Raw genomic sequence first — 24,689 nt, 5'->3', positions numbered from 1 at the left:
TTTTTAAAGTGTTCCCTTATAAGGTGTTTTGTTTGTAGTAGCTTCAGCCTTCCCTCAAAACTAAAAGTGCTCTTTATTGGTGAGAATTAGTTTACAGGATGAGGTTAGCTGTACTCTTTAAGCCTTTGAGTTCTTTTCTAAATAAAAAAAAAGTAATTTGGCATTTCTTTGGATAGTGGCAACTACTTTCTCTACTGGCTGTTACATAAGACATTGATGTTGGGTTACATAAATAAAAACTTTGTAAGATTAGTGATGTAGCTAGAGTAGGGAGATGAAAATGATAACCTAAAGAAAAGGAGTTTGAAAACAAAAGGCTACTCTAGGCCTCTAGCATGTGTTGCATTGGCTTGACTTGAGTTTGGATTTTTGAGGCGTCTTGCAAAGATGAGAAAGATCAAAAGAATCCGTGACATAACGTTTAGAAGAAGTTTTTATGCTAATAGTTTATACATTACAAACAGACTACGCCAGCTAGTTTCGTTAGCGTTTTCTGATTATCAGACTTAAAGATGAGCTCTCTGTGTTTCTGCAGGTTTCAAAAACTTTGAACAAGCATGTGACGCATGTAGTCTTCAAAGACGGACGTTTGACTACATGGAGAAAAGCACAGAAGATGGGTGTAAAAATAGTTTCTGTACTCTGGGTGGAGAAGTGAGTACTCATGAATATAATGAATGTGACCCATTCCAGAGATAATGGATTCTAGTATTTTTTATTTAAAAACTTAAGTACAGTACTGTACCTGTTTTTTAATGTACTTGAAATCGTGATAATTCTGTGAGTAAATAAGAACTTTCCTGTGACATTATTCCTATTATTAAACATGTTACTTGCATAAATAGGTAAGATGTTAACTCTTCAAAAATGAATGTGTTGAAGTGGTTCCGCAGTAGATTTGTTAACTATTCAGTGTTCCACTCCTTTGCTCTCAGATGGCATGCATAGGCTGTGAAGACCAGATATTTGTGTTGATTGGAATTCTTCCATTTTCATGCGAAAAAGCACATTTCATCAGGGACATTATACCATTTCTCTGCTTAACTCCTGTAGACAGAATGTCTCCTAGCAAGAAAGAAAAAGATCCATATGTATCTGGCTTTTAAGACATTTGGCAGGTTCGGAACAGCACTGCTTGACGATTCTTAACTACCATATGGAAAAAGTTAAATTTAAAAAAAAAAAAATAACAAAACCAAAAAAACCCCAAAATGAAATTTCAGCTGTGCAGCCAGTCCATGAGAATTTACTAGTCCATAGCTGCTTCTCTGAGTTTACAAAGTGGTTGCAAGGCCTAACTTTGATTTCAGATGAAATGTAAAAAAAAACACACAGTTTTTAGGAATATGCGTATGTTATACTGAAACATTCCAATCAATAAATTGCGGTGATGATGGAAATTAGAATATAAGTCAAGTAAAGAGGTTCTTTCGTATACCAATTTTAATATGCATGGAGAGATAGAAGTCTGCTAAGTGCAAAAGTGAAAAAGGATGGAGGGGCAAAACTGAGCTCTGCAGCCACTTAAATGTAGGTCAGTACAACCAAAAAACGAGTGATAGAAGTCTTAGCCAAAAAAGAAGTCCATGCAGTTTTGCAGAAGCAGATTTTTTTTTTCTTTCAAGAATATCAGATATAGAAGTTACAGCTACACACACCAGACAGCTTTAACACCAAGGAAGAAATACCTTAAGCTCTCAAAAATAAGTGATGCAAAATTTTATTTATGTGGATATATCTTTCTGTGACCTAGCACTATCTGAGTACATGAGAATAACGGCCATTTCAGTAGGAATCTTTGGTTATAAAATTAAATACACTCTTCAGATGGCTAAGTGTATAAATACGGAATTTGAAACCTAAGTCCCAGGAACTATAAACTATTTGAGGACTTGGATGTGCTACAGTAAAAGGAATCCCAGAAAAGTCCTGGTGAATAGCATCTGCAACGGAAGAAGAATGAGAGAGCCTTACAGGGGAGAGTCTAAGATCTAAGACAGAAATGCTGTCTCTGTAATAGCAGTTCCACCTGAAGAATCTTGAAGGTATTGAGTGGATGAACACTGTAGGAAGCTCAGACATAAAGACAGCTGGATATGTGGTACTGCAGGGGACAGCATGGAGCTTTGAGATCCAGGTGTAAAAGCCTCAAGAAACTTGTAACTGTTGCTGAATACCAGCAACAGAGGAAAAGACAGGAGAAAGGATCTGGAGGGAGAACCTAAGCTGTTTGGTAGGAAAGAGAAGGCTATCATCTTCTTGGTATTTTTTGAAGTGTTCGTAGTATCATGGTCTGGACAAGACAAGGTCTTGCTGTATGGCTTAGAAGATAAGGTTTGCTGGAACTTCTTCCAACTAACTAGCGATAGGACGAGAGGCAATGGCCTCAGGTTGCATTGGGGGAGGTTTAGATTAGATATTAGGAAAATTTTCTGTGCTGAAAGAGTGGTCAGGCATTGGAATAGGCTGCCCAGGGAGGTGGTTGAGTGACCATCCCTGGAGGTGTTCAAAAAATGTGTAGATGTGGCACTTCGTGATACTGTTTAGTAGGCATGGTGTTTTTGGGTGGATGGTTGGACTTGATGATCTTGGAGGTCTTTTCCAACCTATGATTCTATGAACTGGGGAAATCATCTGAAGTAGAGAAATGTATTTTATTGCAGGGGAGGGGGGAACCACACACGACATGATGGGACATGGACACATGACACCCAAGCTATGAATTATGATTGGACTGCTCTGTAATCTTCTTCTGCCTTTTGGTTTAAAGTTAATGCCAAAAGATGCATAAGAATGTACAACTTAGATTGATGTGTACTGTAGGCAGAATTCATAGGAATATCATCATATCCTTGAGCAAAGTATAGGTCAGGAGCAGTAGAAGCTTGCACAAGAGATAGTGATGAATAATCTCACTAGTCATAGTGTTACTTAGATGAGGCACAGACAATACAAAATTAAAATGAATCTGTGCTAACACACATGCTAATATTTTTTGTATTAAGATGAGGGAACTGAAGTGCCTGACTTTAAATTATATGCCTAGTATATCAAAATCTCAGAAATTTCATAGGCAGAAGACAGTATTGAACTGTGGAACAACGTAAACGAGAAGGACTGAATAGTCTGTGCCAGTAAAATAGTGGTCCTGTATGAATGGAAACTTAGTTTGAAACTGTTAAAAAACTGTTAACTGTGTAAGCAATTAATGCAGAGTTCATGTGAGCTGAATTTTTAGCATTACTAAAAAAAGACGGCTTGATTAACCAGCTACTCCGTTCAGTAGCTAGTGGAACATTGTCAGAATGGTCAGAAATGCTGTGAAATGTCATTTCAGGAAAATGTAATAGTAAAGGGTAACTTCTTAGTGTAGACTGGGGCTTGGGTGACTCCTGTTGGCGTGCAGTGTGAAGACAAATATTTTAGGTATTGCTTGGTCTTAATTGGTTTGTGGATGGTTGTTCAAATTATTTCAAAGAACCTTCTTGTAAGTATGGCTGCAGTATAAAATCAGTGTTCATACTGGAAGAGCAAAACCCAAGTAGTTCTGACAGTGCTCAACTTCAGAAAGGAGTTTACTTAAAATGGAAGAAGTTCTGTTAAGAAGAAACTAAGACAGTGAAGGGAATAAAATTCTTGCTGGTGTCAAGGAGACCATTTAAAGCATAAGTATATTGTATATCTTAAGTATATCAGAAGGAAGATGGTCATCACACTGTGTGAGGGGAAGATTAAGATTTTGGGACTTACAGTAAATGTTTTCATGGCATTACTACCTCAGCAGTAGTCAAAAGTCAAATAGAACATAAAACCTCATGTAGTGGGATGACAGCATTTAATCGTGGAATGTTGCGAGGCGATAGCAACGAGAGTGACTGAAGTTGTAAAATAGTTTTCCCACATGATACTATTGAAGAGACAGGAATTCTTCAGGCTGGAAAAGAAGGGGGGGGGGGGGGGAAGAGACACTGTGAATACAAAGGTTCATATGGAGAGGCTGAATAGGGAATGTATGTTTTCCTTTCCAGCAGAAGAACTGGCAACTATCACATGAATCTGCGTGGAGGCAGATTTGGAGAAAATAGTAAATGATGGTTTTTAGCAAAACAGAGTTAGGCTGTAGAAATCTTTGTTGCAGAATCATAGTCACAAAAAATTTACATGGGGTTAAAAAAAATGCTGAAGCAATTAAACATTTAGTTTTATCAAAAACCAAATACAATATTGCATCTGACAGTCTTTAAACCAGAAAGCTGTGGAACATAGCAAGGTAAACTGGGAACGTTTGGCTGTGTTTTCAGGATTTTAAAAGTACGTAAAAACTTGGTATTGGAAACAGGATGCTGCAGTAAGTAGTATTTAATCTGGATGCTGCTTTTTGATGTTTGAGCTCTGAAAACACCAGACAAGGAAGAAAATCATAAACAATTACTCCAGCATTTCCTGATTCTTCTGCTTTGTGCGAAATACTCTCCCTCTTAACAGCTAGTGGACCCCTACTTCCAAACTGTTACGCATGTACACTCTGTTACCTTCCCCCAAGCAATGCTTGAGCATGTCAGAAGAACATGCTCTGTGATTTGAAAAATATTGTAATGCCTGCTTTTCTCCATAAAAACCAGCACAAATTATTAGAGTGCAAGGGTTTGTGCAGTATTTAGTGAACTTTGCCTTGTTGAACTCTTACTGAATTTCCAGTGGTCTGCCTCAGACTTTGTATTGGAAGCTTCTGCTTTATAGCATAAGCATCTATTTGAATCTAAACAGAATGCAGTTTTACAGTTTAAAAGGAAGTTGTTTGGGAAAAAGACTCTTTAAAATAAGATGACAATTGAAATTCCAAAAAAATTCTTTACTCCAGAATAAATGTATTTTTAATTAAAAATTTTAAAAAGTGGTTTGTTGCCTTTGTTTTCGAAGAACGATAGATATGTCTAACTTTAAAAATAGCTCACAAAATCATGGACTTGCTATAAGATTCATGCAAATAAATTGTAAGTTTAATGCAAAATGTGTGACAACTTTGGGATCACTGAAAAAAAATTTTTAGTGCTTCTTCATCTCAAATATCTCAATGAGCAACTTAAAAATAAAAATCAAAACCCAACAACAAAAAGAACCCTACATAAGATAAATTGCTACAAAGTGTGTCCAAATTAACAGCACTTAATACTTCCAAATCAAACCAATAACTGGGAAACTCTACCTCCGTATTCTTAGTACAGTAGCTCACTCACCACAAGTAAGATAGATAAATCATTTACATTCAGATATGTCTGCAAAGTAAAAATTCTTATAAGATATTTAATGGTCAATTTTTCTTCTATTTAACTTCTCTGAATCAATGAAATCCCTGAATTAATGTAATTTTTAAGGTAGTCTACATACGTGCTGATTATTATCCAGAATATAATAATAGCCACTGAAGTCCAGCATGTTGAGTATCATCTCTATTTAATGCTCCGGAGAACTCTAAACTCAGTTAGTTTGACAAATACATGTAGCTGTTTGGCTCTTCTTTATTAATAACTAAGTAAGCATTAGATTATAATTCTACAGGTACAAACTTGATAGCAGTAAGATCACTAGGTGTCACTAGAATCACAGTTTTGAATGACTTCTCAGGGAATTCTAGGGTAGTCTATTAAGGTTACATGCTCTTTCCCATAATCGTTTTTATTATTTATTGTTTGAGAATAAAACTGTATTTACCTATTTTGATTAAAAGAACTTTGATTTGTGTATTAATAGGTAAATTCTTGTCTCAATGTCATCTTTAGTGTTGACAAATACCATAGGTATTCCAAGATAACTTTAGACCTACTGTTCTCAAGTCAGTCTTTGAATATGAAAAGACAGAAAAAATTAGGGGTATGGTATCAGTTGGATATTTGGTCTTGTAATGAAAAAAAAGTTTGCGTAAATACAGGTTGCTTCTCAATAAGGTGCTGTTTTCATCGTTGCCATATACAAAAACAAGGCAGAAAACTGACTGATGGGTAAGATGTAGAAGCCAGGATCAGATGAAGCCTCCTTTCTCATTTGCCTGAATAGAAAAATTTACTGTTGCATGTCCTCGTCATGTCCCGCCCACCCCCCTTCTGTAGGTTGTATTTGGTTAAGGTTAAATTCACTAGCTACTGAATAATGAAAGCTTACAGTCCTCAGAAAAGTCAGGGCAAGATTTGAGATTCATGAGAATCTGGCCAGAAGGACTTATTACAGTGATTTTTGAATGCATGGAAAATAATGTATGAGTGGGAGTCCTTGAGTTTCAGAACAGGAATTTACAGAGCATCATTAGGACAAAAAAAATTGTATCATGTCCTATATTTGATGTGTATCAGATAGATTTATCCTTTTTTTATCATTACAGTAGTTATGGTAAAGATACACACTTAGGAAGGGTCGGTATTTCATTTATTTCATTATTACAGGACTCAGACAAGTCTTTGTGCAATAAAGGTTATCATTCTTATCATTCTTAAAAAAAAAAAAAAATCCAAAAAGACCACCCAAACCTGTTCTAATTTGTTATACAGGTGTCGAGAAACTGGACTACATGTTGATGAATCCTTATTTCCTGCAGTAGACACTAATGAAGGATTACCACTATTGACCAAAAAAGTGAGTATGTGTTTTTTTAAATAGGCCCATAGTAGTAAGTTTTGAAGTTGGAACTTGACTTCCTGACCTCAGGCATTTGAACTGTTTATCTTCAGAACATTCTGTCATCTCTACCTATCCATATGATACATATCCATCTTGGACTAGATGACCCACCGAGGTCCCTTCCAATCCCTACCATTCTATGAGTAGGTTTTTAAAGGTAAGCTATGGCTGTGATGATGGAACATCTTATGTGAAGAAAGGATAATAAAAGTAGAGTTTTTATGTTGGTAAATAAAGAAATGAAGATTTAAATTAAAATGACATAACAATTAACTGATAAAAAAGCATGAGTATAATGTGGCTTATGTTTCACTGTGTTGTGATAAACCCTAAAATCCTAGTAGTTAAAACAACCAAAATCTTTCAAGCCTTAGCTTTGCTACAAGCAATAAAGATGGTGAATTAGTCTCCTTTTTACTGAAATCTAATCTAAAAAAATGTGTTAAGTTCGTTCTTCTTTCACATTGAAGTTCACTTTGGAAAATGTTAATGTTTACAACAATCTGTGTCTCTGAAGGAGGTGATAATAAGTAGCATAGAGTTAAACACTGATAATAAATGCTCTGATAAAGTGGTAGGCAAATAGAACGTGTAGTTAATTCTGGCAGTTTTGTACCATGTAATTAATAGTTTTGTGTGTCTTGTAGCACAAATGTATGCAGCCAAAAGACTTTGTTGAAAGAAGTCCAGAAAATGATAGGAAGCTGCAGAAAAGACTGGACCAGATGGCTAAAGAATTAGCTGTGCAAAAGATAGCAATTAATGCTGGTAAGAACTACTTTGGACTAATATTCAAATATCTGAAGTTATTTCTTTAAAGCAGTTGATGGGGTTCGGGTTTTGGTTTTTTTACTTTTATACATCTCACCGTGAGAAATAAAGTGGACTTGCTTTTTAGAGTTCTTTGCAAGTTTGTGGTTTTAAGGTATCTGTAGTGATGGTAGGTATAAGGAACTTAATTTTTTCAAGTTTTATGGGAAAAAAAGAATCTTCACGTGAAGGTCCTATTGCATTTGTACATTAATATTTACATGCTATTTCTTTGTGTAGAAGCCGATGTACCAGTTCTACTGTTTGAAGACAATGGTTCACTTGTGTACAGCCCTGTTAATAAGATAAAAGATCAATGCAATGCGATGGAAAGAAGAGTGAAGGAGATGAAGGAAAAACGAGAAAATCTGTCTCCTGCTGGTAAGAAGTTAAATTTTGCTTATCCATGAACATGCACAAATGGCTACTATCTTTATTGCTGAATTTTTGGTGCACTTGTCTTGCTCTGGCCTTTAGAATTTTTTTCATATCCTACTCGATTGCATGTCCTCCCTTCTTCCCAGGTTTCGAGTAGGTATGAATGCTTTAGCTTTTAGTTTCTTTCTATCAAAGGGCACAAGAAGTCATGGAAGACAATGATACAAGAACCAGTGATACATGGATGAAAAATTAAATCTCATTTATTGCAGCATGGCTTGTATTTGTTTTCTTTTTGAGTTGTAAGGTAATGCCTTCACATGTTTTGAAACACGTTTCTACTATATCAAGGCTTTGCAGCCTATTGCAGAATTTGACAAATTCTTTAGTAAAATGTCTCAACTGTCTTAGACATGTCTATAATATTTTCTAAATGGTTTACCATCACTCTTTAGTTTCAGAAAAATGTGGTGCTGAGTTATAAAAAAAAATTGCAGAAAATTATAGAATATGTAATAGCTTTTTAGTTGGTATGTAAATTTGAGATACTGTTGAGCAGTCTACAATTATTTATATGATTCTAGTTCGTTGGCAAAGCAGTGACTTGTCTCTTATGATTGAGCTGTTTTGAAAATAAGAATAGATGGTGTAGAAATCTGTATGTTTGCAAATAGGGCTAACTAGTTTATTATTTACAAATTCCTAGCTTCGCAGATGTCTCAAATACCTCTAAGCAGTTCACCAGGAGACTGCCCGCTCTCTACTCGTGTCTTAACTGATTCGGAAGATATATTGTTACCAGGTAACTAACACAACTTTACATACTACAGAAATTAAAAATAATACATGGCCTGTATATCTTATTTTGGAAAGTATGGTATACTGAAATGGGAACTACTTGCTCTATCATTTATATTTAAAACTGAATTATTTTATTTTTTCTTAACTGGCAAAGTATGTAGAATTAAGAATTCAAGGAAAATGGAGCATGAGGAATCACATGGGTTAAATGCTCTGTCTTGCTGCTGTGTTGCTTGCCTCGATTCCTCCTCTTTTCTCGCACCATTCCCCATTAATGGCTGCTTCTCCTGGCATGGTGTCAGTCTTCTCTGCTCTTACAGTGATCTTGTGTAGAATACAGAGTGCACACTAAATAGTGTGGTGTGGGAAGAAAAAAGATAACTGAATGAGAGAGAAACCTCGGAGAACTGAAATAAATGTCTTCCAAATTTTCAGTCAAATAACTCGAATTTAAAAGGAAACCTAACATGTTCACCAGCTTAAGTATTCAGGGATTGAAGAAGTATCAAGAGCAAAAACAAATCAGCTTTTAAAATGTTTTATGGTTGCAGATGAATTCAAGTCATTTGTTATCAAGATTTTTATTCTCATAAAGTTAGGGGTCTGTTCCTGTGTTTTGACTTTTTTTGCAGGACGTAAGGGAGATTATTGTGCTGTTGAGCTACATCACTGGGCATTTTAACAGCATAAATCATGTGTGGAATGGGTATGCACTTCAGACTTCATGTCTTCTGTCAGTCACGTGAGCAAAAAGCTGAAGTCAGATGCTGGTGTTTGATCTCAGTAGAAAAGTAAGCAGAAGACAGTCTTTAGAATTCATAAGGAGGGCCACTTGAGTGGTCTGCCTACTCTCCGTTCTACCACGACAGTAAGCCATACCTCATGCAGTTTTCAAGTGTTGTATTTTGTTGACATCACACAGGGATTCTGTCATGCTGGTGTACATGAGAACAAGGGTGGGATCTTGTAGCCTCAGACAGCTTGGTATCTCTTCATGCAATGTTAGGGGGAAGTAATAGCTTAATACTGGAAGTAGCGTGGCTGTGCCAACAAACTTTTTTTTTTTTGGTATGTTAGTTGTGTGCTGATGATGTTGAACATGATGATTTGAGAGCTTTACCTTGAGTATGTCCCTCCAACATTACAACGGCACAATGTAATTTTACGTGAAGAATAGACCTCCACATCCTGTGGCAACATTGTGTAGCTTCCACTCTGACGCTGTGTGACGGTGACCCTTTTGTTTGTGCTTGTGAGATACAGGAGAGTAGGTTGGTTAATAATGGTTAAGAAAGTTCAAGAATCTAGTTTAATTTGAGGATTGAAATTAAGACTTTTTCAATTGTCAATATGGGCGTCTGGTCATGTCATGTGAAGCTTCTCTTTTCATCCCCATATATTTAACTTTTCTGAATTTAGCTAGCTACACCATATGTTAAAATGTTACTTATTTAGTAAACAAACAACATCAAGACTTCCCCGAAAACCTACAGGAGCACTTACAGAAGGAGTATTGCTGAAACTTTGCAGTCAAAATATGTTTAAACAAAAGCATCTATTGCAATAATGAGATTGTAGAACAACTGGATTTTAAAAAATGTATTCTGAATAGTCAAAGATACTAGCCTGTTTCAGAGGAATTTATTGCGAAGAGTTATGAATAGATTCTGTGTATCACATCCCCCAAAATAATTTTATGAGAATAGCTACAAGAAATGATGCAGTTTTCCACATTCTAATTATTTTTAATACATTGTGTTGATGTATGTGGTATGAAACTATGATGTTGTATTTAATTTAATCCTAACTGTGAAAACTACAAGGTGGTGGTAATGCTGTGGTAGTAAAAATGATTATTGAGTTTCCAGTATTGTTATAGCTAGCTTTATCAGTGTAAAATCATACTGACTTTCTCCACAAATGCAAGAGTGAAAGGGAGTTCCTCTGCTGCTTTGTTTCAAGAAAGCAGAACAGTGCTTATGGATACTTACTACCATGTAAGAAGATATGACAGCTAAAGTTGTACCTTCTTGTCAACATAGGACGTGCTTTGTTTCTTACCCGTTTTATGTTTAGTTTTTGATGACTTCCCATATAATATCCAGAAAAGTGGCTAAATCCTTGTTTTCTTTTTTCAGTAATTTTATATGTATTTTATTAAGAAATGTAGTACTCTTTCTGTTAATTTATATTTATATTTAAATAATAATTTGTATTTATAAATTTATGTTTATATTGCCACTTTTCTTATTTTGCAGGAGAACAAACAGAAGACTGCTTGAACTCGACCAGTGATTATCTTTGGGGAACTGATAAGTTAAAGAGACGGAAAATAGAGATAGTAAAACACGCCTGTGATACTTGGACTGATACTCATGTATCCATGAGTGCATCAGTGAATTCTCCCTCACATAGCTATGAGCAGAAGAGCTTAACACCAAAACAACATAACAGAAGAAGCTTGAGAAAGAAACAGATTTTGCAGGATATTTTGGGTGATGAATTGTCTTTAGAAAAGAAAGAACTAAAAAAGTTTCCAAAGAAAAATCAGAAGGATGAAAATAGCATTACTACTTCAGTTGCAAACAGAAGTTATCTTCTCCAAATCAAGGGCTTGGGTCATATTACTCCTTCCAAAAAAATAGTCAAGTTAAGTACTGTCCCTGCTTTGGTTAGCAGTATCTCTAATTCACTTATGAACAGCGAAGACTTAAATGCATGTTTGTTGGATAGAAGTTTCCCTGTTGACAGAAATAATTGTGTTCTTGAAGACAAGAAGAGGAAGAAACTACAAACAATAACTAGTTTGGCTGCCTCAGAACTGGGTGCATCAGGGTCTAAAGAGTTCTTGCAAGCAGTTACTACGTATAGCAAGTCTTCTTGTGCTGAAGAGGCTGCTTATGAAGACTTCTTTTCATCATCCAATTTGAAAGAAAATGAAGTACAGGTACGGGTACCAAAGGAATCACAGAATCCTCCTGAAGTTTGTTGCAAAAACTCTTTTACAAGCATGGACTCACTTGATGTGAGTTTCTGTAAGCCACATACTACTTCCAAGAAAAGTAAGAAAAAGCCTATTCCAGCAAATGACGTTTCAGTAAAGAAAAACTTCAAACCAGCTGAACATCCTGGAAGTGTGCCATTAAATTATATGTCAGGTGATGAAAAAGCTGACACTACAGAAGCTCTAGATTCTGATGATGTGAATAGGCTACCTCAGCACGCTCATGAAAAATCCTGCAGAACCAATGTGAATTACTGTACTCGCACTACTGGTAAGTCGCTACATAATGCTGGAGAATGAAAAGATACCATACTACATTAGATATACTCATGCAACTAAATTACAAAATGAGCTGCCATTCCCAAGGGAAAAATATTTCAGAATTACACCAAAAGAAGAAAATGCTGCAGTACTGACTCTATTTTTGAGTAAAATAAATGAGTGCATAGGATCCAAAAGAACACCTCTCTCTTCCCCCTCTCCCCCCCCCTTATATTACAAACACAAAGAAATCACAAAGAGATAAGGAAACTGTGCTCACAAAATGCAACAAAAGTATGTGAGCCTTCTTCTCCCCTAATGCTTGGCATTCTGTAAACTTTCTGCTGCTATTCAAAATATGCTTAAGAAACCAAGGTCTTTCTATTGTAAATGTTATGGTGCTCTTGTAAATTGTTTATCAACAATATCAACTGCTCATCATAGGTTCCTTTGTTCAAATTATTTTTATTTCACAAGTTAAAATGGCTACGTTAGATTTGTTGCAGTTAAGGGCATAAAATCTCTGGTGGAAATAAAAAGATAGTTGAGTTAGCAATTTCTAACTTGTGCTATAATCAAGATTGAGTAAGATATATGAGGTCATGTGAAAGAATCACAATGTAAATCAACCATGGCTTTTTTATACAGAACTTAGTTTTTAATAGTAATTTGAAGAGTATTTTTTTAATATTTGAGCATTTTTAAGTCGGTTTAGCCTAATTTATTTCAATGTAAATGTATACTAGAATATTGAATCTAAGGAACTTCCCTGCTCCTAACTTGCATTGGGCTAATCACTTTCAGATTTTGATGTTTTGAACTCTGTCAAGTGAGCAGTGACTGTGCTTATATCTGTGGGTAATAAGTGGCTGAACTGTGAGCTGCGATTTTGGGTTCGCTACATTCTGTATTTTAATACCTGAAGTGCGCAGTTAAAAAAAAATGATGCAGGTATATGTTAACACAAGTATAAGAAATGTACAGCCATGAAGCTATGAATCCACTGTATGTGTTTTTGCCATGTGGCAGTGTACTAGAAGATGATCCTTAATTTATGTATTTCTTAATGTCAAAGAACATGAAAACAAATGAGGAAGGAGAAAATATTTACTACTTTTAAACTTAGCCATGCCAGTTGATTTTAGAGGTAATTCTAACTTTTAAATTCTACTGATTAAATTATAATCAATGTTCTAGCATGTTATGCTTTTATTTTCTTTCTGGACAACTTGTTTAAGGTAACAGATTTTGGAGGAGAGGAAAAAGTCACAAGTATTCAGCAAACGCAAGTTATTCTATGTTTATATTTTTTATCCTTTTTTGTTAGGAACTACTGTAAGTCTCAATTTGTGTGTCTAGTAATTCTAATAATACTTGTGATTTATCAGTGATGGTCATTTTCCCAAATATAATGTAGTCAGGTTCATGTACCTGTTGTGTAGTCAAGTAGAACCTCAATTGTGACAGCTGAAACGGGCTCACTGAAAAATGGAAGGAATCAATAACGAAAGATGAGTTGTATTTTCCCTAATGCAAGTTCTGTGGAAGAACTTATTTTAAACTTACTACTGTGATGCTGTATGATGGAATAATTGATTTTTATTAAATATAGGTTGAGTATGTTCTTTTTGGCTTGAATGTAGTTATTTTCTGTCCATGTTAATTAGTAAATAAATAGTAAATTGCTTTGGTTTTCTGTATGTTGTATGTGATTTGAAAACTGGTAAATACAGTATATTATTTATAATGCTGAAGATTTCTTTTCACAGTTAGGAGTAGTCAGATATCCCTGTAGAATTCAGTTATATCTGTATGCATTTTAAACATCAGAGATTTTTGTTGCCCAATTTTCCCTTGTGTTTTTAGGTCAGTGTCACTCTTACCCAGCATGCTTAATGACAAGAAGCAAGGTTTTATAAGCTTTCTTTCCACAGACTACTTGGAACATTTGATTTTTACGCGCTGATCTGAAATTAACTTTTCAAGTCCCAATGCATATGTTGCAGGAACTTCAGGTTCTGTTGTAGGGTACACTCAAGGCTGTCCAGTTGTTCTGCTGAACAGCACAGGCATAAACATGGCTATTTATTTCCATCTTACTCCAAGCCGTAAGTCAAGCAGAGAACTGTCACAGATACAAGAGTTGAAATTAATAAGGTGTTATAAGAATATTAAAAGATGCTTTCCTATTCAGATTCACTTTTTCTTTCTCAGCTTTGTTTCTGGAAGTGAAATAAATTTTTTGTCCTTCTGATTAAACCAGCCATACCTGATAAATTTCAGTGCTCTGTAATCAATAAATGCTGTGTAACTGGGTTTTGCGTGTCAGTGCCTAAATTTTTAGCAAAGTGAGGAAAATGATGGCTTTTCTCTGTCATGAGTATAAGTTTGTGGAAATGCAGCAAGACTGTTTTTTGTGAAAGTTAATTATCCGTGCTACTAGGAGAGTCTAAGAACTTGCAATTCATGTTGTAAATTGCTTTACTTTGAAATCCAGTCCATCTGCTTATAACTTTTTAGTAGGGCTGATGGTAGGGTAAGTTGGCAATTGAACAACATGATTTAGAATGCCAGTACTTGCTCAGATTTGATGAATTCCTGACTTTTCATCTGAAAGCTACAACAATAAATAACATTGGGCAAGGAATGCAAGAGCATGTGTTTTTAAGCTTTTATTGTCCTAAAATCATTGAGAAGTTTGAACTGTGACTTAGCATTCTTTCCAGTCTTAAAAATAAACTTAAGGCTTAACTGAGTGAATTTTAGATATTTATGGTGAATGTGGGAAGCAAATATTATCTTGGTTGGCCAAAACACATAAACTAAGACCTATTATATTATAATTAATGTAGTTCAATTGTAAGATGGGGAATCTGGAGTATCACTCTGTTATTTGGTGCAAAAATGTTTAATCTAGATGAATAAGTTTTACGTGAGGTTCTAGGTGCTAGGTACTTAATGCTGCTGGAATCCTGTGCAGCCTGCTGTAGGTGACCCTGCTTCGGCAGGAGGGCTGGACTAGATGACCCACAGAGGTCCCTTCCAACCCCTACTATTCTGTGATTCTGTGATTCTGTAATACTGTTTATATCTAAAAACACAAATGTGAAAACTTCCTTAGATTTGATGTGCCTTTTTTCTTTTTCTTCAGCTTTGGAAGAAGACAAGCTGACTAATAATATTGTAGGATGTCCTCTCTTGACATTTTATTATGTCCTTTTAAAAAATAAATAAGGGATGAGGAAGAAAACTTTCTTGCTTCATTCCTTATTTTGTTTATCTTTACAAATAGTTTAATTGTAACTAATTATTAAAACTAAAAAAAGGACAAATATTTCTGAATAGAGGAACATGTTGAGGATTATTTTGATGCAGTCAGATTTGCAAAGCCTGATGACACTTGTCCTAGAGCACATAAAAAACTAGATAAAATTGTTTTAAGCCATTAACAGGTGCTCTCTGGTGGGCCTGCCTGGTGGGTACATAAGCTTTCAGAAGAATGAAGAAATTGTGTTCTGAATAGCAAAAACTTGATATTTGCCCAGGCTGGAATAGTAACTACAATAATAGCACAAGTTATTAAATATTCTGTGCATATGTACCTGAAGGATTACCAATGATGCCAAATTCAGATTTAATTTCTTCACAGTTTGGGTAAATAACCCTGTGGATAAGTACAAAATAGTAGATATGATACAGCTGAATTTCAATGACGCTTCATTATGATATTATTAAAGTAGAACACTATAGATAAATTTTTTATTAGCTAGACATGATTGACCAAAAACTAGCTAGTTGTACCTTTAACTTGAAGTAAATATCAAATGGAATTTTGAAGATAATATTCTGGTTCAGAACTTCTCACTGGTGATAAATGATCGTGAATGAGTAGAAGCTTACACTGCAAATTAAAGTCACTCTAATTTGTTCTAATACTACAGAGGGCTATCAAAACTGCTAATTTTGATACCAGTCATTGAGCAATGTTTTAGAAGAGAATTCAAGGAATATAATGGACCACAGTGGCATGAGTGAGCTGTGTATTTGAACTAAATTTGGGGATAAATAACAGTGGATGGAATTGCTTCAAAAAGTTCTGTGGACCTTATCTGAAATACCCTAGGAAAACCTACAAAAGATGAAAACTCCTTACTTGTGACTGAGCAACTGCTTTAAAAAGAAGCAGTCAGGGAGAACCAGACAACAGACAGTGAAGCTTGAGACCTGTAGGATGGAAAAGCTGGAAAGTGCTTGAGAAGTCCTGAGAGTTGGGAGAGAAGTGGTAGGAACTGGATTGCAAAGAATAGTTCTTATTTATGTAATGCATAAGATTCTCAAGCTGATAATCAGAGGAAGTGATGGACCCCCTCCCCTGTTCCTGTTTTCCTGTAAATACGAAGAACCAACAAGAGAGAACTGTAACTGGAAAGAGGTCCAAGCTGTGGAGCTTGAGTGTTCAGGTGAAGAGTGGCAAAAAGAATATTACACCACTTCTCGCTCCCATCTCCAACCCACCCTTCCAGAAAACCCGAAATGGTGGATAGTCCTTTTACAGTGACTGAAATAACTTACTGGAAATTAACAGAGACATACCTTGTTTTACCCCCATCTGTCTGGGGTAAAGCAATGGAGTGGATGATCTCCTGACATCCTTTGCAGTCCTGTGCTTCTTGGTTTGGTTTTTTTTTTTTGAAGATTCAAAATACATGTTTAAAAATAATGTTTTCCATGTAAAAGGAGTTAAATTTAAATTTCTTAGCTCTTTTTTTATTGTGTGGCAAGGTCTTTTCTCCTGCTGGCCATCAGTCTTGCTCAGTGACAGAAGATGGTGGGCCTCAGTGCAATACTAAATAAAATTAACATAGTTAAGTAATTAGTTCTCCTTTTGTTAAATGACACTTTAAATATGGAGTTTAAATTAAACTGAAAGCCAGGTTTACTTGTATTACACAAATTACTGTAATGATGTGTAAATTCACATGAAAGTTGCAACTTTAGTGTGAAGAAGTGATTAAATATTGATGAGTTCATAATTTTAAAATAAGTAATCAGTAATGGAAAATATAATTTTTTGTGTTGCAGTTTGTGGTTGTTCTGTCACCTCAAGGATTAAGAATATGAGTAGCTGACAGAGGAAAAACAAATGATTCTTAGTTATATATGCAGTGAGACTAGTAAATATGGATAGTAGCCTTCAGTATCAGTTATCAGAAGCAGTTTATTTGGGAGGAGCTGAAGTTAGGCCACTTTAATCACTAATTATTAAACTTTATTTAACTGGTCTCATGAATTTCTTTGAAATGAAGAATTAACAAATGTCCTAAAGTAGACTCCATTCAATTAAATTTTGGAAAAATGATCTACTGACATCTTCAGTAGATAAAACTTCATTAATCAAAAGATAGATCAAACTTTTTCATCTTATGCAAGCAAGCTAATTTTTCAAATGATTCAAGAGTTTATTATTTAGTGCTTATAAAAATCATCCTGACAGTGCTGAAGAATTAAATGTATGTTAATTCACAAAATATGTGATGAAAAATACTGCTTTTTGGCAGCCACATTGGAGTACATTGTTATGGTTGGTGCCTTTTTATAAATAATAGGACTGATAAGCCTGCATGCACACACAATTCTTACCTGCTAACAGCTTGCTAGATTTGCATGCAGAGTATTTGAAAACACATTTCAGACCTTTAGGTCATTTCAGATAAACGGTGTGTACTGAAAGCACAGGCTTTTCAGTAAGAACGTAAATATCTAGCCACTACTGTATTCAGAGAGTTTGCAAATTTTGTAATAAATAGAAAGCAATTTACCGGATTCTCTACTTGTAGTTAATACACGGTTTTCAAAATATCGGAAATTGGGAGTTTTAAAACTAGTTTATTTACAAGATCAGATACTGAAAGATGAAGTCAGATGCTTGAGTGTCGTTCTTTTTTCCATAACTGAAATACGATGGAAAAATAACTGGTACAAATTACTAACTTAGGTATCTTAGTTGTGCATGACTCTATGTGCTACGATAAAATAATTGGTGGCAGTTTCATTTCACAAGATTGCATTTTTCATTTCAAGTTTCTGAATTTGGTTTCTAGGTGATGAAAATGAAGTTTCAGAGTGTGATGTTACTGATGGCTCTTGCAAAGTTTTTAATGAACAAAAGAATAAGCACAATGAGGGGTTAAGAAAAGCTAGAAGACTCCAAAAGGTCAGTTTAACTGGACGTACAGTTTGTTAAGCTCTTTCTTTTTCTTGGAGAATCACTGAGTGCCTTTGTATGTACAAAAACAAATGCATTCTCTATGCACTGTCAATTTAAAAAGTTCTCTGACTCTCACTTTCCTTGAAATGTTATGCGAGTGGTGTTCAAAGAAAATACGTATAACCATGGAACTCAGCTTTCTGGTAATTTGTGGTGGCAAGAGTCCATGCTGACATCGTAAAGGAGGTTGGTAAGCCAGCTCAAACTGTTCTAGATGCAAAGCTGCTGATGTAACATGAACAGATGCCTATCCTTTTTGGAGGAGTTACTAAATGGGGTAGGGGTTTTTGTTTGGTTTATAGTGGGTCATCCCCAGTGGATATTTCTGCAGTATAAAGATTTATGTAATATTATCTTCTACGTTCAGGTAAAGCTAAGTTTATTAACGTACTATTTGAGCTCAGTTTGGATGTTAAAAAAAAAAAAGATAGGATTGGGTCAGCACTGAATCTTTTTTAGATGTTTTTCCCTTGTAAAAGTTTTTTCTAAGTAAATATAAAACTTATCAGGAAAATAAATAGTAGTTCTTTTTATCAGTAAGTAGCAAGTCCTACAATTAAAATGAGTACTGAATTGTTTTGAGAATGGGAAGTCCTAAAGCACTCAAAGATGTCTGAGGTAACTGGAATTTCAAAAAGATTGATCACAGATTTTAATCCTCTTTCATGTAACAGTTCTGAGCAGGTGCAATTATTAGGCTGTTCAGCCATTTAAACATCCTGAAGATGGAATATTAGTCTCCCTGGACCAGTGATCTTCTCTGGGTTAAAATTATTTGACTTCTTGCCTCCATCTTACTGCTTGTTATTTTTCTTAAGTATTTGTTCCCTGCTTTTCCTAAATACGTACATATGTATTATTTGTATAACTGATAACTAAGTATTATGTGGACTGTATAAACCGACTTCACTCTAGATCCATGTCCTATAAAAACATAGTAAGATAGTCTACTTTTTAGGCTAAAACATCTATCTAGAATAGTTTCATTTCCTGCCACAGAAATCTGACTAAAGCTGCGAAACGTATATCCACAGACTACAGTCAATGGCTTTTCTTAGGGGTATCTGCAGAAATGGTGCTTGGAGATTCATCAGATTTGTTGGTACTGATTTCTACTCCTGTGTAATTAAACACTACAGGAGCATTATACAGTAGTGCTAGTTTTGATTCATTTATCTTAAGAAAAGATCCCAACGTAACTGAAGAGAAACAAAAAACAATATGAAGTTGTTTTTTATTGTTCCCCTTTTTCAAACCTGGCCTTGCAGTCAAAGGTGATATTTTTGAATGGTTCTGCATGGTCTTTGCTTGCAAAGCATGCTCTGTGAGGTGTTTAACAGCAGCAAAAGCTAAGCTGTAGCTGGAGAAAATTCCTGTTCAGTGTTTTGAGATAGCTTCTTTCGTCCATCCATTTCAGCTAGACGATAATACAATTTGACTCAGATATCAGTAAAATAGCAGCACATAATTTCTTTCATGTCATGAATGCTTTTAAAAACAATTTTAAAGGTTTCCAGTTGCAGTTTGACTGTGTGAATGCATATAGAGACAATGTTGGGATTTTTTGATTGAAAAGTAGAACGAACTTCACAAAAATGTTTTATGTGGTTTAACCAGACAGTCTGACAACCAGACTGTTGCACTGAGAGGTTTTACTTCATTGTCTGTTAATACATATTAAATGTTTGTGACTATGTCTATTTAAGATCTATTTTCCATTGTTTGTATGCATACATACATGCAAAATTTGTAAAGCCAATGTTGGAGATCCCTAGGAAATTCTCAGTGAAGCGATTTTAAGAGGATGTTGTTGTGAACAAAATTAGACTGTGTCTAAATTTTTGTAAAGAATTAAGTTGCAAAACTTGCCTAGTACTAGCCACAGTATGTTGCTGAAGCTTTTTAAAAACAACGAAACATTATAAAAATTTTAATAAACACTTGTTTCCAATGGCTGCAGCTTAAACATCGCAACATTTTGCTAATGTTTGACAACATTTTGCTAATGTTTGTAATTAAGTCAGAAAATTTTTGTTTTTTTCCTTTGCCCAAAGCAAAAAGAGTATGAGAGAAATAGCACAAATATTTAAAAAAAAGTTTTTATTGAATCATAGTATTATGAAGAATTTTCTTATGTTTATGTAAATCTTAAAAGAAAGTTTGTTTAAAATACAAGTGCAAAAGAAATGCCATTTTGTAGCTGGTTTAATGGACTAATGTTTCCAGAAGTGTGACACTGAATTTCTAGACTTTTTATATCTACAAAAGGGAAAAAAAAACCTTTAAATTATAGTCATTGCAAGTTTTATGCAACTTTGTACTGAATAGTTCCAATATGAGGTTTCAGATCATATTGCTGGTGTTCTGGGAGTCTGTTGTAAGTATAATCTGTTAAATTCATTACTTAGCTGTCTCTGTTAGTTTTTTTCATAGAATAGAGTTTGAAATCTAATACCTCTTTAAGAACATCTTTGATGTTTGCTGAATGTAATTTCTTGACATTGTCTGAATTAATTTAGAGTACTTCTGTTGTAACTCATTCACTATAGTGTACATTACAGTGAACACTACAATTAGAACTCATTTGCTACAGTGAATGCATGTCAGTGGGCATTAGGAGTTCACTATGGGATAGTAAACATTAAGAGCCAGACAAAAATATCTTCAGGAAATATGACCAGGCATAAGTATTAACATTATTTATTTCCATGGTTATTTCAATTTGTCATTTGTAGTTACTTTAATATAAATCATGCTGTACACTGTATTCCTCTGCTGTGCTATTGTGCTATGCGTTTGTTTTCTTCAAAACTTCATGCACGTTGAGTTTCTTGTGTTTTGTTTTAGCTGAAGTTAAAATCAAGAATTACTTTGTTCGGGTACTGTTATATCACAATTTTGGATTACAACTACTCATATTTTCTTTATCTATGCCTATTGTACTCTTAACATGGAAGACTTCATAGAATTATAGAACGGTTTGGCTTGGAGGGAACCTTCAGAGATCATCTAGTTCCCACCCCCCTGCCATGGGCAGAGACAGCTTCCATTAGACCAGGTTGCTCAAAGCCCCATCCAACCTAGACTTCAACACTGCCAGGGAGGGGGCAGCCACAACTTCTCTGGGACAACCTATTCCAGTGTCTCACCACCCTCATAGTAAAGAATTTCTTCCTTATATCTAGTCTAAATCTACCCTCTTTCAGTTTAAAGCCATTACCCCTTGTCCTATCCCTACATGCCCTTGTAAAAAGTCCCTCTCCAGCTCTCTTGCAGGCCCCCTTTTAGGCACTGGAAGGCTGCTATATGGTCTCCCCACAGCCTTCTCTTCTCCAGGCTGAACGGCCCCAACTCTCTCAGCCTTTCCTTGGAGGAGAGCTGTTCCATCCCTCTGATCATTTTTGTGGCCCTCCTCTGGACCCATTCCAACAGATCTTTCCTGTGCTGAGGGCTTCAGAGCTGGATGCAGGACTCCAGGTGGGGTCTCACCAGAGCAGGGTAGAGGGGCAGAATCACCTCCCTCAACCTGCTGGCCATGCTGCTTTTGATGCAGCCCAGGATATGGTTGGCCTGGGCTGCCAGCGCACATTGCTGGCTCATGTTGAGGTTCTCATCAACCAGTGCTCTGAAGTCCTTCTTGGCAGGGCTGCCCTCAATCCATTCTTTGCCCAGCCTGTATTTGTGCTTGGGATTGCCCTGACCCATGTGACGGAGCTTGCAATTGACTTTGTTGAGGTTCGTACAGGCTGACCTCTCAAGCCTGTCAAAGTCCCTCTGGATGGCATCCCCTCCCTCCAGCCTGTTGACCATACCACACAGCTCGGTGTCATCGGTGTACTCAATCCCACTGTCCATGTTGCTGACAAAGATATTAAACAGCGCCACTGAGGAACGCTACTCGTCACTGGTCTCCACATGGACATCGAGCCATTGACTGCAGCAATTTGAGTGCGACCATCCAACTTCTAATGACAGTTATCTAAAATTGTATTGTTGACTAACAAAAGCATGAAGACAGAGCAGTTTATAATGGCAGGCATGCTGGTGGAAGATGAGTAAGATTTTCAGAAATCATTAATGGCTTCAGGAACAAGCTTTTTGGATTTAAAACATCACCACCACCCCAAAACCCCCAGGAGTTTTGGTGTGTTGTACCTATTCAAATGCAGCCTATAAAGATAGATTTATAAAACTGGTTTGTACGTTTTAACTTAGTTTTGGGACATGACAACCCATAATTGAGGGTAGTTCCAGATTCTTCACATACAGAGCTGGTAAGGATAAACACTGTGGATTAATGCCTATGAATGTCAGCAGGTGGCTTCCCTGGTCTAGAAATCTATGTTGATGATGCTGGCTTGCAGGGATAAAATAAACCCTGAATGCTTTGTGTTGCGTTTTTCAGTTATTCCATGGAATTGAATGCCTAGTTCTTTGTTGCCTTGCATAGGGAAGACAAATAACTAAAAATTATAAAGCCAAAAACTTATTCAAACAAATTAGTTAGTGGTGTTAATGTGTTGGTGTGAGAGTTGAGTGCTCATTTCATTGCTTAATGTCACAAAAGTGCTTATGTTTATCACACCACCTGCTGCATGTCACAAATGTAAATATTTTGTACTTTAAACAGATCAGAGAGACTCATTATGAATAACCAGTTAACTGCCATTTTTATTCAAATAGAAAGTTCTTTGATATTTGTAGAGGGATATGAGGGGTGATATAAAGGATCTAACAGTATTGCATCAATAGAAATGCAATTGGAATAAATTTTACACTCAATAAAAACTCCTTAAAATACTGTCTTCTGAGTGAGAAACTCTTCAACCATGTGACAAAAAAACAATTAAGCACCATGAGGGATAATTAAAACCGTATTTTCACAGAGAAGACAGTATGGATTTAACTGAAATTCCTTCAGTTTTGTTTTTAAACAAATCATCTTGGCTTGTGTTTCCGTAGCTCTTGGATTTGAGTGAAGGTAGAGTTATTAACACTGAACTTAAGAGATTTTTGAGAGAAGGGAAAATTTTTACAAAGAATCTATGCTCCTGCTGTGGAACAATTAGTGTGATCAGGCCGTCGTTAGATCCTGTTATCAAAATCCTTTTTGAAAGTATTTTATTCATGACAAAACAAATTTTAACATCTTGAAAAATCTGTAACTATAAAATATGAAGCATCTTACCAGACATTCAGGAAAGTATCTTTATATTTGATACGTGCATTTGTAGACTGTCTTAAACAGATTGTATCAGTGTAGGGGACAACATCTTTGTATGTTTTCCTTCCAATTTTGGTCTTGTAGTTGCTTCAAGTAGGTACGTATTTTAAACACTGATACTTGAAATGTTACTGACAGAGCCACAAATTAGTATTAAACTAGTGTGAATTGGACAAGGTGGAAGCATGCAAGTTCATTTACAGTTAACAGTGAAGAAACTGGAACTACCTACATGTTTATGGTCTGGGGAAAATACTTGATGTAATGAGGGTGGTGAAGTGGTCATTGAAAATTATTCAAATTGATTTACGAAAGGCTGGACATGAGCCGGCAATGTGTGCTGGCAGCCCAGAGGGCCAACCGTATCCTGGGCTGCATCAAGAGAAGCGTGGCCAGCAGGTCGAGAGAGGTGATTCTGCCCCTCTACTCTGCTCTGGTGAGACCTCACTTGGAGTACTGCGTTCAGCTCTGGAGCCCTCAGCACAAGAAGGACATGGAACTGTTGGAGCGGGTCCAAAGGAGGGCTACAAAAATGATCCGAGGGCTGGAGCACCTCTCCTATGAGGACAGGCTGGGAGAGTTGGGCTTGTTCAGCCTGGAGAAGAGAAGGCTGCGGGGAGACCTGATTGCAGCCTTTCAGTACTTAAAGGGAGCCTATAGGAAAGATGGGGACAATCTTTTTAGTAGAGACAACAGTGACAGGACAAGGGGTAATGGTTTTAAACTAAAACAGGGTAGGTTTAGGCTGGATATAAGGAAGAAATTCTTCACCATGAGGGTTGTGAAACACTGAAACGGGTTGCCCAGAGAGGTAGTGGAGGCCCCATCCCTGGAAACATTCAAGACCAGTTTGGACAGGGCTCTGAGCAACCTGATCTAGTTAGTGGTGTCCCTGCTCGCTGCGGGGGGTTGGACTAGATGACCTCTAGGGGTCCCTTCCGACCCAGAACTTTCTATGATTCTACAAATTAGAAAAGTGCTTGCATGGTACAATCGAGAAACTTTTATGATATTGACCAAATGTCTGGTGTAGTGATTTTATGCATATCTGATTTTATCCTAGAATGTTTCTTGTTTAACAAAATGTTTCATCTTACCTGAAGTAATCCTGAAAGTGTCTGATCAACTCTAGCTGATGACAACTGAATAGTTGATTATTGTTTAATTGTAGTTATCTAGCTGATTCAACATAAAGTTGAAGAAACAAGCTTCTGAGCAGACTACATTGTGGGACAAGTAACTTTGAAAGTATCAGTGATAAAAGGATCTAA

The 24,689-nt window shown here is 36.0% G+C and overlaps 1 protein-coding gene across 3 annotated transcripts in view; it reads left to right on the top strand.

Moving 5' to 3' along the window:
- Positions 1–24,689, top strand: part of MCPH1 (microcephalin 1) — a 132,730-nt gene that overhangs the window by 6,858 nt on the left and 101,183 nt on the right. For 2 of the 3 annotated variants that reach the window (XM_075414706.1, XM_075414707.1), the window contains exons 3-9: positions 536–654; positions 6,543–6,627; positions 7,320–7,440; positions 7,723–7,863; positions 8,567–8,662; positions 10,920–11,936; positions 18,028–18,140. In XM_075414706.1, the coding sequence (XP_075270821.1) occupies positions 536–654; positions 6,543–6,627; positions 7,320–7,440; positions 7,723–7,863; positions 8,567–8,662; positions 10,920–11,936; positions 18,028–18,140 (1,692 nt within the window). Of the gene's footprint in view, positions 1–535; positions 655–6,542; positions 6,628–6,722; positions 6,830–7,319; positions 7,441–7,722; positions 7,864–8,566; positions 8,663–10,919; positions 11,937–18,027; positions 18,141–24,689 lie in introns of those variants that run through there. The other variant, XM_075414708.1, reaches the window with a different exon arrangement.

The sequence above is a fragment of the Opisthocomus hoazin genome, chromosome 2, assembly GCF_030867145.1.
Source record: "Opisthocomus hoazin isolate bOpiHoa1 chromosome 2, bOpiHoa1.hap1, whole genome shotgun sequence".
Lineage (NCBI taxonomy): Eukaryota > Metazoa > Chordata > Aves > Opisthocomiformes > Opisthocomidae > Opisthocomus > Opisthocomus hoazin.
Note: the sequence above shows the minus strand (reverse complement) of the source record. Positions and strands in the feature narration are given on the sequence as shown.